General features: G+C 65.3%; 1 protein-coding gene across 1 annotated transcript in view; it reads right to left on the bottom strand.

Moving 5' to 3' along the window:
• Nucleotides 1-253: 253 nt before the first annotated feature.
• Nucleotides 254-16,314, bottom strand: part of Dlg5 (MAGUK family member discs large 5) — a 35,778-nt gene continuing 19,717 nt past the window's right edge. Inside the window, exons 26-44 of the mRNA XM_037228033.1 lie at nucleotides 16,058-16,250; nucleotides 15,044-15,132; nucleotides 14,338-14,618; nucleotides 13,359-13,567; nucleotides 12,753-12,928; nucleotides 11,940-12,140; nucleotides 11,403-11,534; nucleotides 9,800-9,985; nucleotides 9,314-9,391; nucleotides 8,733-8,852; nucleotides 7,900-8,188; nucleotides 6,997-7,091; nucleotides 5,185-5,315; nucleotides 4,720-4,845; nucleotides 4,318-4,436; nucleotides 3,156-3,385; nucleotides 1,680-1,793; nucleotides 1,384-1,489; nucleotides 254-1,027 (exon numbers count right to left, since the gene is read on the bottom strand). Of these exons, the coding sequence (XP_037083928.1) occupies nucleotides 921-1,027; nucleotides 1,384-1,489; nucleotides 1,680-1,793; nucleotides 3,156-3,385; nucleotides 4,318-4,436; nucleotides 4,720-4,845; nucleotides 5,185-5,315; nucleotides 6,997-7,091; nucleotides 7,900-8,188; nucleotides 8,733-8,852; nucleotides 9,314-9,391; nucleotides 9,800-9,985; nucleotides 11,403-11,534; nucleotides 11,940-12,140; nucleotides 12,753-12,928; nucleotides 13,359-13,567; nucleotides 14,338-14,618; nucleotides 15,044-15,132; nucleotides 16,058-16,250 (2,982 nt within the window). The 3' untranslated portion in view covers nucleotides 254-920. The remainder of the gene's footprint in view (nucleotides 1,028-1,383; nucleotides 1,490-1,679; nucleotides 1,794-3,155; nucleotides 3,386-4,317; nucleotides 4,437-4,719; nucleotides 4,846-5,184; nucleotides 5,316-6,996; nucleotides 7,092-7,899; nucleotides 8,189-8,732; nucleotides 8,853-9,313; nucleotides 9,392-9,799; nucleotides 9,986-11,402; nucleotides 11,535-11,939; nucleotides 12,141-12,752; nucleotides 12,929-13,358; nucleotides 13,568-14,337; nucleotides 14,619-15,043; nucleotides 15,133-16,057; nucleotides 16,251-16,314) is intronic.

A 16,314-nucleotide genomic window follows, 5' to 3' on the forward strand; every position in this document is an offset into this window, starting at 1 on the left:
TCCAAGACGCTGGTCGAGGTCCGGGTGCAGTGGAAGGTCAGGCTATGGGTGTGGACGGCTCATCGCCGACGCGGCACCGCCGCCCAGTCCAAGCGCGCCTGTCCCGGCCGGCAGCGGCTCGCGCGAGTTCAGGGGACGGCAGGGACACGACACCACGACGGTCGTGGTGGCGCCGGCTCCGCGCCCCGCCCCATCGGCCGCGTCCGACCAGCAGCTGCCTCTCCAGCGCCACCGCTGCCGCAAACCACACTACTCCGGCCCCGGCTCTATTGTATCCAATATCGGAGCAGCGAATATCCCAAAGTGCAAAACGGCGGAGTAGAAGGCAGCAGGACAGTGCGTGGGAAGACATGGTTTCACAAGGCGAACGGGCCCGGACCCCCGGCGACGGCCAGGTCTCACCGCTAGGCCGGAGGCGTCACACCCACGGACGGCGCCGGCCCTCCGGGCGCGCAGCGTCACGCGCCGGCACTTTGGTAATCATCACACACAGCTCAAACATATACGAAAATATACATGACGGCGGCCGCTACACCGCCCCTTCGTCTCTCCAATAAGGCTCCAAAGATAAAGCTTGACGCACGTCCCACGACGCTCGCGCTGTAAAAAATTCGCGACATTCCCCGCAAGCGGAACGCCCCCTCACTACCATGCACGTGATTGTCGGCACCATACAGCTGAGGACAGTCACAGCAGGGAGAGCATAGTGTCTCCACGCGAATCTCACGTCGGTGTCACGAGCAGCCCAAAACCCAGCTGTCTTCTTCTCGTGATGCAATATACACACCTTACGACACATCTAATGCGCTCACAGTGCCCCGGCCGTCCGCTGGGCATCGCGCGCACACGCGCGTATTGGTAACTGCCAGGCCGCTCGCCGTCTGTCGGCAACTGCTGCACTAGTGCTTCATTTCCACCCGCTAGATGGTGCCACTGGGCACCCAGAGCGCCTTATTCTGTTCCTGTTCAACAGCCGCCTTCACTTGCGTGCAGAGGTAGGCCATGTTGCCGCCGCCCTGCACCGTGGCTGGAACCAGAGGTCGGCATACTCACCACATGCGGTCAGCACCATCAGCACGTCACTACGAAATCTGCCAGGTGAGTTTATCAGCCCATCCCTGGCTCCGCCCTGCATCGCGCTCCGGCCGCCGTGTCGGGAGCGGCGCTCCGTAGCGGCCGAGGCTAGAGCCCGGCACCGCTCCGACGGCACGGCGGCTCAACGCCACGCCACCGGAACGGGTGCACGCCCGGCCCGGGTCCGGCCCGAGGAGCGGCCGGCTCCCCGCCCCGCGCGGCGCTGCTGGCGGCCGCGCCGGCCCCTCGTCACTCACCGAGCTTCCCTCGGGCGACGAGGACGACGCGGCAACAGCGGCCGCCACTCACCCGACAGCGTGTGCTTGTAGTCGTGCTCCAGCTTACAGGCGTGCACGTGCATGTCCTTGGCCGCCTTGTTGCACGCCTTCTCCATCGGGTAGACTGACTCGCGCACCTGGGGGGGCCGGCGGACGGCGTCAGCAGGCGCGCGCGCGCCGCCACGGCGCCGGCAAGCTCCCCGACGGCGGGCACACGGCGGCCGATTCCGTCAGCGAACACGAACCTGACCCGTCCGTTTGACACTGACCTCCCGTGGCCCGCCGTGGCCGAGCCGCCCTGACCTTGACCTCCCCCGACCGACTGACCTCTCGGATCTGTTTGACCGACTTGAAGCGGACGAACAGCACGATCGGGTGGATGCGGTGCCGCTGCAGGCGCGGGATCAGCGTCACGTCCATGTCCAGCACGCAGTGGCGGTCCTGCGGCGACGGCGGCGTGTCAGCGCGCCCGTGGTCACCCCCGGCCGGCCTCGGCCCCAGACGAGAATGCCGCCAGCTCCCGCCCGACGCCGCCCAACGGCGCTACGTACACCCTTTGACACGGACGAGCGTGGCCTGGGCAGCACGCGGGCACGTGACAAAACGCGAAGGGGACGCCGCAGCCGAGTTGGGTGTTGGACATGAGTAGTGCGGCTCCAGTATGGTTTGGATGTCGGTGCTTTGGATGTCCAATACGATCAGGATGCCGGTGCCTACGGCTCCACTTATGGTTAGTGATTGCAGGATGCCTAGCATGCGTCCAGTATGGTCGGGACCTGCCGGATACCCGCGGCTCCAGTATGGTTATCGATGTCCGGTGCCCGCGGCTCCAGTATGGTTTGGGGTGCAGGTGCCTACGGCTCCACTTTGGTTAGGATGCAGGTGCCTGCAGCTCCAGTATGGTTAGGACGCCGATACCCGCGGCTCCGGTATGGTTATGATGCCGGTGCCCGCGGCTCCAGTATGGTTTGGGATTCCGTGCCCCACCGGTCCAGTATGGTTGGGATGCCGTTGCCGCGGCTCACAGTAAGGTCGTCAGTATGGCTAGGATGTCGGTGCCCGCGGCTCCAGTATGGTTGGGATGCCGGTGCCCGCGGCTCCAGTATGGTTGGGATGCCAGTGCCCGCGGCTCCAGTATGGTTGGGATGCCAGTGTCCGCGGCTCCAGTATGGTTATGATGCCGGTGCCCGCGGCTCCAGTATAGTTGGGATGCCAGTGTCCGCGGCTCCAGTATGGTTATGATGCCAGTGCCGGCTGAGCGTGGTCAGGCACGTGGTAAAGGATGGATGGTATCATTGCCGGCCGCCCTGGCGCATCGCGTTGCCTTGCGTCACGAGAAGCGTGTAGCCACGGCTGGCAGCAGCACTGCCGGCGGGGTCGCGAGCCGGCCGGCCACGCAGCATCAGCATCGCAGCTGCCCCGTGCCATGTCACTGCTGCTGACGCTGTACGGCGCCGCCTGCCTCCACCCCAGCAGGAAAGGCGGGCGTCGCGGCGTATCGATCCCGTTATCTCGGGGTTTCTCGGCGCGCGGGGGCTAACGCAGACGCGTCAACCACTGCACTATCAGCACCCCCAGAACGCAGCTTCACACGGCTGCAAAACCTGCCTTCTGCTTCTTAGTCGTTTGAAGCCAGGTAGCGAGCAGTGATCCTTCGTGTCAAGTACTACCACAGCCTGCGGCAGCCGATGACGGCCGACAGGACGCGAATTGAAGGCCATGACACCAGCACACAGCGTCCCAAGAGTGGCGCCGCAGGTGGCCCCCTCGCCCCAGGCCGCGTCAGCCGGAGTCCGCACTCACCCCGTCGCACCACTCCCGGATGGCGGCGGCCGTCAGCACCTGGAAGTGGCTGCCGCGGCGTCGGTAGTCGACGATGGCCGCCTGCTGCACGCGCTGGTCGATGGCCGCCTGCTGGGCGCGCACCACCTCCAGCGCCGGCCGCACGAACTGGTGCGGGTACTCGGCGCACAGCCGCTCGGAGATCAGCTCGGAGAGCGGGCCCAGTACCAGCACCGGACGGACGGAGACGTCTGACGGCCGGCCGCGGGGGACACGGTCAGGGCACCAGCACCGGACAAACGGGGACGTCTGACGGCCGGCCACGGGGGACACGGTTAGCACACCAGCACCGGACGGACGGAGACGCCTGACGGCCAGACTCGGGGGACACGGTTAACACACCAGCACCGAACGGACGGAAACGTCTGACGGCCGGCCCCGGACGGAGAGCCGGCGCGGCCGCACAAGACGGTGACAAAGGGGACAGACAACGAGCACGAAACGTAGTCGTGCCGACACAGATCTTTGGGGGGGGGGGACATCTGGCTCCCGCACCACAACGCGTGGGGACACGTATATTTGCACTTATATCCGCACATTCTACATATGCCTTCACCCTCGTTCACACCCACACGTGCCCTCAGGTCCGCTCACGCCCCCCTGGTCTCTATCCCAACACGAGCTTATACGTCCAATATAACGCTCTAGCACAACCCTTCGCTAACGGATCGCGACCAATCGACATTGGTACACAGCCTTGTATGGAACGCCAGCGACTGCAAGGGTCACATGAGCGTTTGGGGGGATACGAAGACGCCGGGACCCGAACCAGGGTCCAGCACCCAGGAGGCGAAGGCGTTAACCACTCGGCCACCACGCCTACTTCGTCACAACGATCTGGCTTTGCGTCCACTTACGGCCATCCGACACCCCCCCCCCCCCCCCTCGCGTCTCAGTCACACTGTTCCGTCCTCTCTACACTGACCCACACCTACCCACCCTCTCCCCGTCTCCTCCCAACCTCTCTCATTCTCCTCCGCAGCCCCGGCACGTCTCCTCCCGCCCTCTCTCGGTCTCTTCCCACCCCCTCTCGGTCTCCTCACACCCTCTCTCGGTCTCCTCCACAGCCCCGGCACGTCTCCTCCCACCCTCTCTCGGTCTCCTCCGCAGCCCCGGCACTCACAGCTGTCCAGCCGCTCCACGCGCTGGTAGCTGCTGATGGCCGTGTCGGCCGCCACCGACGGCTCCTGCGGGAACTCGTTAATGCTGACGTCGCTGAAGCTAGCCAGCTCCCTGCTCTCCCTGAAACGGCCGCGGCACGTGAAGCGTCACTGCTGACGTCACGCCCGTCACGTGACACCTCAGCTGACGCCACTCCCGCCACGCGAACGCGGACCAGACGCACGACAGCGCGCAGACGATAACGACACGGCAGGCGGCGGGTGCGCGTCGTTCCAGCGTCCGACGCGCCCGGCACGGCCCCGGACACGGGTCGGGCCGCGTCCGTGCAGACCCCCACGTGCCGCGGCGCCCCGCTCGGCCGGCAGAGGGCGCGGCCTGCTGGACGAGCCTGGGCGCGTCCCACCTGCTAGACGAGCGCTGATGCTTGGACATGCGCCGGAAGAAAGAGCGCCGGAAGGAGACGGCGCTGCGGCGGCCGGGGTCGCCCGATATGTCGCCCTGGGACCTCTTCAGCATCAGGTCCTCGACGCTGGGGGCACACGCGCGGGGCCAGGTGAGGCGCGGGCGGGGGAGCGGCGCGACCGCGTGAGTGCTGCGGCCTCGTGACTCCAGCGAACCGGGTGCACGCCAGAAACGCGAGACAAGTGCACACGAAAGGCTGGCGCACCTTACAACAGTAGTCCTGTATAACGCGATAACGTGCATTCAAACTTGTCAAATTGTCAAAACATTAGTACACCGTGCAACAGCTCAGCCGGCACGTACGCCTTTTGCCAGCCATTGAGTCGGCCATAGGTCAGGCACGCCAGATGCCAAGCCACTGCCGTCACGTCACGCCCTGCCCCCGTGACGCCCTGTCCGTGCTCACGTGAACTTGCTGGGTATGATGCCGCAGTTGAGCTTACGCCCGTCGCTCGTGTCGATCAGCCAGGCGCGCCACAGCCCCGGCTGTCCGTTGAACATGGTGTTGTCCACCAGCAGGATGTTGTCCTTGTGGAACTGGCGGCACACGCGCCAGGAAACCGAGTGAACGCGTGTCACGCACGGGGAGGGGAGGGCGGCGGCGGGCCCGTCACAGGCCTCGCCGGCCCGATCCACCGGAGGAAGCGGACCCGCCGCAGTCGCACTGCTCGTCCGCCTAGCCCTAGCCGTGGCGAGCTCGTCACAGTCACAGCTACGGCGAGCCCGTCACAGTCACAGCCACAGTCACAGCCCTAGCCACGGCGAGCCAGTCACAGTCACAGCCAAGGCGAGCCCGTCACAGTCACAGCCACAGCCCCGGCGAGCCCGTCACAGTCACAGCCACAGCCACGGCGAGCCCGTCACAGTCACAGTCACGGCCGTGGCGAGCCCATCACAGTCACAGTCACCGCTACGGCCAGCCCGTCACAGTCACAGTCACAGTCACAGCCCTAGCCACGGCGAGCCCGTCACAGTCACAGCCACGGCAAGCCCGTCACAGTCACAGTCACAGTCACAGCCCTAGCCACGGCGAGCCCGTCACAGTCACAGCCACGGCGAGCCCGTCACAGCCACGGCCGCGGCGAGCCCGTCACAGTCACAGCTACGGCGAGCCCGTCACAGTCACAGTTACAGCCACGGTCACAGCCACAGCCGCGGCGGGCCCGTCACAGTCACAGCCACAGCCGCGGCGGGCCCGTCACAGACACAGCCACAGCCGCGGCGGGCCCGTCAAGTCACAGTCACAGCCGCGGCGAGCCCGTCACAGTCACAGCTACGGCGAGCCCGTCACAGTCACAGTCACAGTCACAGCCACGGTCACAGCCACAGCCGCGGTGGGCCCGTCACAGTCACAGCCACAGCCGCGGCGGGCCCCTCACAGACCCAGCCACAGCCGCGGCGAGCCTGTCACAGTCACAGTCACAGTCACAGCCACAGTCACAGTCATAGCTACGGCGGGCCCGTCACAGTCACAGTCACAGTCACAGTCACAGCCGCGGCGAGCCCGTCACAGTCACAGTCACAGTCACGGCCGCGGCGAGCCTGTCACAGTCACAGTCACGGCTGCGGCGAGCCCGTCACAGTCACAGTCATAGCTACGGCGGGCCCGTCACGGTCACAGTCACAGTCATAGCTACGGCGAGCCCGTCACAGTCACAGTCACAGCCACGGCCGCGGCGAGCCCGTCACAGTCACAGTCACAGCCACGGCCGCGGCGAGCCCGTCACAGTCACAGTCACAGCCGCGGCGAGCCCGTCACAGTCACAGTCATAGCTACGGCGGGCCCGTCACAGTCACAGCCACAGCCGCGGCGGGCCCGTCACAGACACAGCCACAGCCGCGGCGGGCCCGTCAAGTCACAGTCACAGCCGCGGCGAGCCCGTCACAGTCACAGTCACAGCCACGGCCGCGGCGAGCCCGTCACAGTCACAGTCACAGCCACGGCCGCGGCGAGCCCGTCACAGTCACAGTCACAGCCGCGGCGTGCCCGTCACAGTCACATCCACGGCGAGCCCGTCACAGTCACAGTCACAGCCAAGGCCGCGGCGGGCCCGTCACAGTCACAGTCACAGCCACAGCCGCGGCGGGCCCGTCACAGTCACAGTCACAGCCACAGCCGCGGCGGGCCCGTCACAGTCACAGTCACAGTCACAGCCTACAGCCGCGGCGGGCCCGCCACAGTCAGTCACAGCCTCCGCGCGAGGCGAGCCGGACTAACCTTGAGCTCGGTGCCGTTGCCGCTCTCCGGCTGGTAGTCGAACAGGGCCCGGATGTAGAACTGGTCCCCTGGCTGGTCGTACACCTGCATGTAGCCTGCGGCACCACCAGCGTCGGTGACAGGCTAGCGCGGCGCGGCGCGCGTAACTCGGGTCATCCATGCGCCAGTCAACCCAGGGCGGAACGGGGTAATCAACAAGCACGTGATGTGCGACACGGTACAAAATGCACGTGGCGTGAAACGAACGGAAAAGGGGTAATACGCACGCGCGTGACACGTAACACAGGGCGATGAACACGCAACTGACGCGCAACGCCTGATAATTCACACACATGCGGAGTGTAACACGGGGTTATAAACACGAACGCGACGCGTAACAACGGTAAGTCAATGCGCACGCGAACATCCCCAGGTACCACTGTGATGCGTAACACCATGTCCGCACAAAACACGTCACAACAGGCCCACCAACACGAGCAAAGGTGGTCGTGACCGCTCTGTGAAATATGAAAGTGCTCAACTCCAGGCCCAAAGGCTAAAAACCAAGTCAAACACAAGCCAAATGCTCGTTCCAGTCCAAACAAATGGTCTTTTCGGAGGTGTCTTCCCTAGCATGACATTGTGAGCAGTTGAACTGGACGCACAACAGCTGATGACCTCTGAAATTAAGCATTGCCAACGTATACAACATCCGTTACTTTATAAATATCACAAAACACAATACGAAGTGTTGGAAGGGTGTGCTGGCATCAACGTGCGTTCTGGGCTGCCAACGTGCAAGCCGCATTCACTGGTACGCTTCCGCCCCCGACAACACCAACCCACCCTCACATCGCTCCGCCGCGCCTCACAACGCCCCCCCCCCCCCCCCCGGCCGTATCCGGACCCCCCGCCGTCACTCACGCTGGTGGCGATTGACGACCAGCATGCTGACTTTGTCGGCTGGTTTGGCCAGCTCGCAGGCGGCCTGCTCGGCACTGGCGTGTCGCAGGTCGACGCCGTTGTACTCCAGGATCCGATCGCCGCACTGCAAGCCGCCGGCGCAGGCGGCGCTGGCCGGCTCCACCGAGTGCACGAAGATGCCCACCGCGTTGCCGCCCACCAGCTGGATGCCCAGGTTGCCGGAGCTAGCCGTCTCCAGGTAGACGAGCCGCGCGCCCGACTCCTCCTCCTCCTCCTCGTCGGAGGAGTCCTGCCGCAGAGCGCCGGCCGGCTTCAGCGGCGGCATTCGGGGCGGCGGCGGCGGCGCGGCCGCCTCGGCACGCGGGCGCGGGGTCATGCGCGGCGGTGACGGCGAGAGAAGCCAGCCGCTGAGCAGGGGTGGACGCGGGCGGCGCAGGCCCACCAGTCACGGAACGGTGGAGGGGAGAGCAATGACGCCGAGACGTAAGTGGTGCTACGCCTCCGTCCCGCCCTCCCCAGACTCACGTGGTCCTGGGTTTCCACGAGGGCTTCCCAGGACTCATGTATGACCGCGTCTACCTGCGTGTCATCCGAGACTTCCGTAGTGCTGCGTCTCCCTGTGGACCACCCGGACTCCCTGTTTGTCTACCCGGACTCACGTGGTGCTGGACCTCCCTGTGGACCCCCCGGACTCCCTGTTTGCCTCCCCGGACTCACGTGGTGCTGCGTCTCCCTGCGGACCACCCGGACTCTCTGTTTGCCTCCCCGGACTCACGTGGTGCTGGACCTCCCTGTGGACCACCCGGACTCCCTGTTTGCCTCCCCGGACTCACGTGGTGCTGCGTCTCCCTGTGGACAGCGGCAGGCGGCGGCGGCTCGGAGCTCGACCCCTGGCGGCGCTTCACCGTATCGGAGCGCTTCACCGTCTCCGAGCGCTTCAGGGACGTGGCCACCTGGCGGCCAAAGACGCAAACTGTCACCGAGCCGGCAGGCAATTCGCTGGCCATCCGCAGCCATCACAGCGGCAGCAATGCATTCTCCGGAGTTAGAAAGACATGGCGGCGACGAATGGGACTAACTCCCTCCCTTCCAAGCAACGCTGAGAAGTTGGCTGAATTTGCCGAGAATGGCGGACAGCTGATCCTCCCTTTCCCCAGTTCGCCACCCCTGTCGTATAGGTTGCCCGAGTCGCAAGCTAGAGACCGCATCCACAACAACCGGCGACGCATTACCGAGCCCACCTTCGGAGGCACAATGGACTGCTATTTAAATTAATCTTTTCATTTTAAATCGCCACGCACAACCGGGCTCGATAGCCAGATACACGAACACCGTACCGGGATTGTATTACACGTATTTCCTGCCGTCACGAAGCAACGGCCGTCGCATGGCAAAGGCAGGCCTGTCCTCTAACCTGCGACATCTGTTGACGCGTGAGCGTGTTCTGCTTGGGCGCCAGCGATAGCGGACTACGCAGCGTCGAGCTCCCCGACTGGCGACAGGGATGGCCAATCAGCGGACGCTACGGCGTCACTGCGACCAATGGGCGCACGCGACGCAGGCGCGACCACCCATCAAAGGTCAGAGGCAGAAGCACGGCAGCCCACACGATTTAACACGGAACCAAGAAGCGAAAAAACCGAACTTCACCTGAGATACTCCTCGACACGATTTGCATTTTTGGTCCCATGCCCTTTGTTGAAAGCTCGGGTCTGCGCCCCACACGTCATCCCGGTGCCGCTACTCGGGGCACAGCTGTGGAATCCCATCCCCGGTGACAGCTCGTACAAACCCCGTGATACCGACACCCCAGGTCATCCCCGCTCCGGCCCCTCTGTGCCGTCCCTCGCGGCAGATCGGCCCGCCGTCGTGCCCCCTCCCCTCCCCTCTGCGGCCTCACCTGCGGCAGGTCGTCACGCTCCCGGTCGTCGCGGCGCGGCTTGGGCGAGTTGCAGGGCGTGGGCGAGCCGCTGCGCGACGGCGCCGCCCGGCCGCCCCCCTCGTCCTCGTCCTCGTCCTCATCCTCGTCGTCCTCGTCCTCGGGGCCGCTGGACAGCCGCGAGTGCGTGTCGTAGCGGCGCGACAGCTGGCGGCGGGGACAGCCCAGCGGGGCGCGTGGGAGCGGGGCCAGGGGAGCGACGTCCGCATGCGCCCGGCACCACGCAGCCGGCCGCTCCAGTTGTGGTAACAGAGGCCGGACGACTGGCTGGCAGCTGGGCGGGCTGTGCTCAGCAGCGTCCGGGCCTGTTTTGTCGGGGAGGACAGCGGCGAACGGCGCAGAGCGGGGGAGACCAGCGGAGAACAGGGCAGCATGGCGGTCAACAGCGGAGAGCAGGGGAGAACAGCGGTGAACAGGGCAGAACAGCGGTCAACAGCGGAGAACAGCGGTCAACGACGGAGAGCAGTGAAGACAACGGTGAACGTCGGAGAGCACGGAAGGACAGCGGTGAACGGCGGAGAACAGGGGAGAACAAAGGCGAACAGCGGAGAGCAGGGGAGAACAGCGGTGAACATCGGAGAGCAGCGGAGAACAACGGTGAACATCGGAGAGCACGGAAGGACAGCGGTGAACAGCAGAGAGCAGGGGAGAACGACGGCGAACAACGGAGAGCAGGGAAGAACAGCGATGAACATTGGAAAGCACGGAAGGACAACGGAGAGCAGGTGAGAACAACGGCTAACAGCGGAGAGCGGAGGAGAACAGCGGCGAACAGCGGAGAGCAGGTGAGAACAACGGCTAACAGCGGAGAGCGGAGGAGAACAGCGGCGAACAGCGGAGAGCAGGGGAGAGCAGTGAACATCGGGAACGCAGGGGAGAAGACCGGTGAACATCGGAGAACAGGGAGAACAGCGGCGAACAGCGGAGAGCAGGGAAGAACAACGATGAACAACGGAGAGCAGGGGAGAAAAGGAAAGAACAACAGTAAACAGGGCAGGGAAGACCACCGGAGCAGCGGAGACCAGCGGGGAGCAGGGACGACCAGCGGAGAGCAGGGACGACCAGCAGAGAGCAAGGGAGACCAGTGGAAAGTAGGGACGACCAGCGGAGAGTGGGGACGACCAGCGGAGAGCAAGGGAGACCAACGGAGAGTAGGGACGACCAGCAGAGAGCAGCGGAGACCAGCGGAGACCAGCGGAGAGTAGGGGAGACCACCGGAGCAGGGGAGACCAGCGGAGATCAGCGGCATGACGACACAGCTCGCGCCTCACGCCCCATGCTCTGGGTTCTCCACGAGATTGAAACGGAGTGAAAATGCGGCACGCTGCAGACGGAGCCGCGGCGTAAGTGACTGCCAATCGTGACCTGCGCGGTACGCTCGTGTATTTGCTGTTCGCGCCGTGGCACAGCCACACGCGTGACCGAGCCGCCTTCGTCCAGGCCGCGTCCGGCTTGACATTTCCCGAGCTGTACTGGCATATTTGTACACGGGCCCGGCACAGGTTCGGATGCCGCTGCGCCTCGGAAGCGTGGCGCGCCATCCCGCCGGCGGGCCGGCACTGACCTCGTATCGGTCCGGGTTGTACTGCACCAGGATGCGGCGGGAGTCGCCGCACTGGGATAGCACACTGGCCGCCATCTGGCGGTTGGCCGTGCGCAGGTTGATACCGCACACCTCCAGGATCTGGTCGCCGATCTGCGGCGAGAACCAGGCCGCGTCACGAGAGCAGGGTTCACTGACTCGGGCCGCAGCAGGGTGGAGACCGTCGTGCTCACCATCGGCCAGGGGCACTCTGCTGCATGCGGTGCGCGCCAGTCAGTTTCGCAGGACAGTGACATTATGCGTGGAAATTGGCCCGCTCTTCGCAAAAAAAAACCGAACGAGCTGAATCGCTGTCGTTCTTTCCAGAACCCACACGAGCGTACTGCCAGTGCGCCACGCGACGTCACCGGTGACGTCATTACGGCGACAGTGACATCACCACGGGGACAGTGCCATCACCACGGCGACAGTGACGTCACCACGGCGACCGCGACATCACCACGGCGACAGTGACGTCACCACGGCGACAGTGACGTTACCGACGGGCGCCTCACTGACCTGCAGGTTGACCTGTGACGCGAGGCTGCTCTGGATCACCTCGGAGACGAACACGCCGCCGCTCTGCAGGCACGAGATGGAGATGCCCAGCGGCTTGTCGCTGCGCTCGATGACGATGTTGCGCAGCTCGCCGGGCAGCGGCTTCTGGCGCCAGTTCCAGCTGCCGCCCGTCGAGCAGGCGCCGCCGCCCGGGTTGATCACCTGCCGGCGGCGGGGCGGCGGCGCTGAGGCGAGCACGCGCGCGCGGCCGCGGCCGGTGCCGGGCCCGCCACGCCGGCGACGCCGCCGGCGCACGCCACCCAGGCGCTGCGCTACAGGGGGCGCTGGGACGCCGCGTGAAGAACGGGCAGCGCTGGCGCGGGGGTCCTCTCGTGTGATCTTGTCGGTGGTTGTCGTCTAGTGTCTGAGCGTGATTCATGCCCACATGTTATTTTGTGTGCTGAAAGTGGCACACGTCGCAACCGACACACGACGTTTACTGACCAGCTCAGCGAGCACGCTGACGCGGTGGGCTCCCTCGAGCCACGGTCTGCACGGTCAGCCGCCGCAGCGAACTTCCCAAGGAGCGAGCCTAACTGTTCGAAGCTCCAAGCAGCTAAGTCAGCACAGCACCCACTATACAACCACATCCCTTCCCGACACCACACACTACACTGCGATCAGTTTTTGACATCATACTAGCCTATAGACCATCGGAACTGTGGCTAATAGCTACTACAACGAGCTCCAGCAACCGAGCGCACCCGACCCCTGGTCGTCACGCGACGGCAGCAGGGCGCCGCCACACCCCGTCCGGAGCGGGCGCTGGCTGACCTCGACACTGAAACTGGGCGAGGTGCAGTGGTCGCGGTCGGGCGTGGTCTCGGCGCTGCCGCTGGACGCGCGCGACGTCACGGACGTGTTGGACGGCGCCCGGCCGGCCGGCGACGAGAGCCGGCTGTGCGGCGCCGACGGGATCCGGATCCGCTGCTGCGGCGGGCCCTCCTGCCCTGCGGCGGCGGCGCGGGCAGGGGTGCGTCACCACCCGCCGGCGGCCGGCCAGCGCGGCCCGCCGCAGAGCGCCGCGCCGCCGTCCACCAGCTGCTCTCCGCAAGGTGACCGCAACAGGGTCACGTGTTCACAGTAATGGCCACGTGATCACAGCAATGGCCACGTGCTCACAGCAATGGCCACGTAATCACAGCAATGGTCATACGCTCACAGCAACGTGTATCCAGCATGGTTTCTGATTCCAATACTATCCTCATGGATATTCGACCGGGTTATCAGTTATTTTTTCAGCTGGCATTACCGAAATGGATGCCACAGACGCCCGAGCGGGCGGGGCGTGTTCGCTCTCTCCCAGTCCCATGACGGCTGATCAAGTGCCAGCACGGCCCGCCCCCCTCCTCGCTGCAGCTCCGTTCCCCGGTCACTCACTGCTGCCGACGTTGTGCCTGTGCTCTGGCAGCTGCAGGTAGGCGGGCTTCTGATAGCCGGCGCCGTAGTCGAGCGACGGCGACGGGCCGTGCAAGTAGAGGTTGTGTCCGCCGCCGGCAGATGGCTCGTAGGTCGGGTCGTAGGCGGCCGAACGGCGCTCGTCGGCGGACGAGGCCGACGGCAGGTGGACGGGCACCGGGGACGAGTACCTGCGGCGGCGGCCGAGCAGACGGCGGTCAGCCAGGGCGGCGCGGCACGAGACACGGCCCCGCGCGCCGACACAGGGACCCAGCAGACGGCGGTCGGCTGGGGCGGCGCGGCACGAGACACGGCCCCGCGCGCCGACACAGGGACCCAGCAGACGGCGGTCAGCCAGGGCGGCCCGGCACGAGACGCGGCCTCGCGCGCCGACACAGGGACCCAGCAGACGGCGGTCGGCTGGGGCGGCGCGGCACGAGACACGGCCCCGCGCGCCGACACAGGGACCCAGCAGACGGCGGTCAGCCAGGGCGGCCCGGCACGAGACGCGGCCTCGCGCGCCGACACAGGGACCCGGCAGACGGCGTTCGGCCGGGGCAGCGCGGCAGCAGGCCGGCTCGACGGGAGCCGGCCGCAGGACAGCCAGGATGTGAGAGGGAGTCATGGCACTGACGGCCCAGCATCCAGACCGCCGGCACTCGGCACAAGTTCACAGCTGGTAGGGCGCGTCCGTGATGCGCACCGAATCCGCCCGGCGAAGGACCGCTGACGGCCGCTCGTAGCCTGAACTCTAGCATACTCCAGTTAAAGCCTTAACATGGCCTTAACTCTAGCATACATAGCTAGCATACTTGCATTTTCTGAGGTGCATCGCAAACGGTTGGGGTCTGCATAAGCAGACAGTGGCAGCCGCAATCAACCACACCGCGCTCAACTTCCCTAGCACGTGCAAATACAGATTCTTCACCGCTCCAAACCACCTTCCTCTCCCATCACTCACCTGGCGGTGGGCGCGTGTGTGTGCGTGTGCGTGTGCGTGTAGGGCATGAAGGGCGGCGTGAACGAGAGCGGCGAGCCGTAGAGCGAGCGCAGGTGGGCGCGGCCGGCGACGGGCGCGGCGCCAGCGCCGGCCGCCGCTCCGGCCGCCGCCGCCCCCTCCGGCGTCATGTGGTAGGTGACCGCCAGCGACGAGCCCGTCTCCACCGGGCTGATAGTTCGACTCCGAGTCCGACTGCGAGTACTTGCCGCTCTTCTTGACGTAGTACTCGAGGCCCTCCTTGTCTGCGGACGCGGCGACGGTGAGACGGTGAGACGGTGAGACGGCGAGAGGCGTCGCAAGGCTCTGAGAGGGTCGCCAGGGGCGAGCGGCTGAACGGCGGGAGGTAGATGGCTGGGGGCGGCTGCTCAGGGGGCGGAGGGGGTGAGCATGATATTTGGCGGATGACGTCCTAACACCGCGCTCCCCACCAGTTTTTCTGTTGTTGTTGCTTCGGCTGAATAAAATCAGCGAGAGCTTAGGAACCCGACGTGTCACGCCTGCACTCAGCACGAGCACACAGGAAAACGACTGATGCAGCCGAACCATGGTCTCCCTCCACAATGCACCACATGACAACGCTAGTACAACCTCCACCCAAGCAGCATTTGCACCACGTGAACGCGCCACATGACGAAAGTCCAACACAACATGCCCTGCTAAAGCTCACTCCCGGCATGTCAGTCCGCAGAACACCGCTCTGGACGCTGAGCCGACCGCCAGCCACCAGGCAGGCGCCCGTCAGCCCGCAGAACACCGCTCTGGACGCTCAGCCGGCCGCCAGGTAGGCGCCCGAGGCCCGTCCGTCACCGAGCAGAGTCAAACGTCTGACATCGAGTGTCCCGCGCTGACTCCGATCGTCCAACAGGCAATACATTGCGTTCGAAAGGCCGAACGGCGCGGGCGACGGGCATGATGACGCGCAGGCAATGGTAGCCGGGGTCCCTGGTGGCGCCGGGCCGCGAAACAGCGGTCCCGTGGCCGTGTGGATCTAACATCGTCACACTGGCGACGCCGCTCGCTCAAGGGAAGGTCAGAGGCCATCGCTGCAAAAAACAGGTCTCTCCTCGACCGGTACTTAAGTTTCATCCATCCTTCAATCATCCCCGACCCATGTTTTGTCCGACACGTCTATGTTCGCACCCGGTGGCTCAGATGGTCAGAGCGCCTGCCTTCCGATTCACCCACCCGTGGCGGGGTGGGTTCGAGTCGCTTTGGGCGCTCGCTATTGGCCCTCGACAGGTGTGGCCTGCGGCCGGTGGCAGCGGTCGCGATAAAGGTCAGGTGACGTCAGAGGGCAGGACGGACCGTGTCGAGCATCGCGGCTCGTTAAGATTTCGCCAGCAAATTCTGCCGTTGACCTGAAATTGCGCGATCGCATGGTACGGGCCAGGGCTCCAAACAAGCACCGCTTGGCATTAGCTCTGATCACAGAAATCCATCCGTTCAAAAGGCTCGGATGAAATCTTTAAAAGATCATCATCTTTCACTACAGCTAGTTGTCGTGAGCTACGCATAAAAATGCACGGAATAGCCTCCACATGGTTCTTATCATAGACCGTTCTCCGTGTCGTTTCCTACAGATGACCTTAACCCAGCACAAGGCCTGCCGCCGGCGCCGCTATGTCGTCCACCAGCCATGCCGCCTCGAGGCGGCCGCGGCGCCGCGCCGTCCGCCACTGACCGAGCTTGACGCTCTTGACGCTGAAGTCGATGCTGGTGTCGGAGGGTGTCAGGCTGGCGCCGAGGCCGGGCGGCGCCGCCGACCGACCGCCGTACTTCTCCTCCAGCAGGTAGTACGGCTCGAACGGTGACGAGAGCGACTCCTCGCTCTTCTCGTACGCCTTGTCCAGCTTGGACGGCTCGTCCACCAGCATCTGGCGGGCGGCGGCCGGGGCAGGTCACGCGGTGCAGGCAGGCGGCCCGCGCCGGCCAGCCGCC

Source organism: Pollicipes pollicipes, unplaced genomic scaffold, assembly GCF_011947565.3.
Source record: "Pollicipes pollicipes isolate AB1234 unplaced genomic scaffold, Ppol_2.1 Scaffold_6052;HRSCAF=7182_pilon_pilon_pilon, whole genome shotgun sequence".
Taxonomy (NCBI): domain Eukaryota; kingdom Metazoa; phylum Arthropoda; class Thecostraca; order Pollicipedomorpha; family Pollicipedidae; genus Pollicipes; species Pollicipes pollicipes.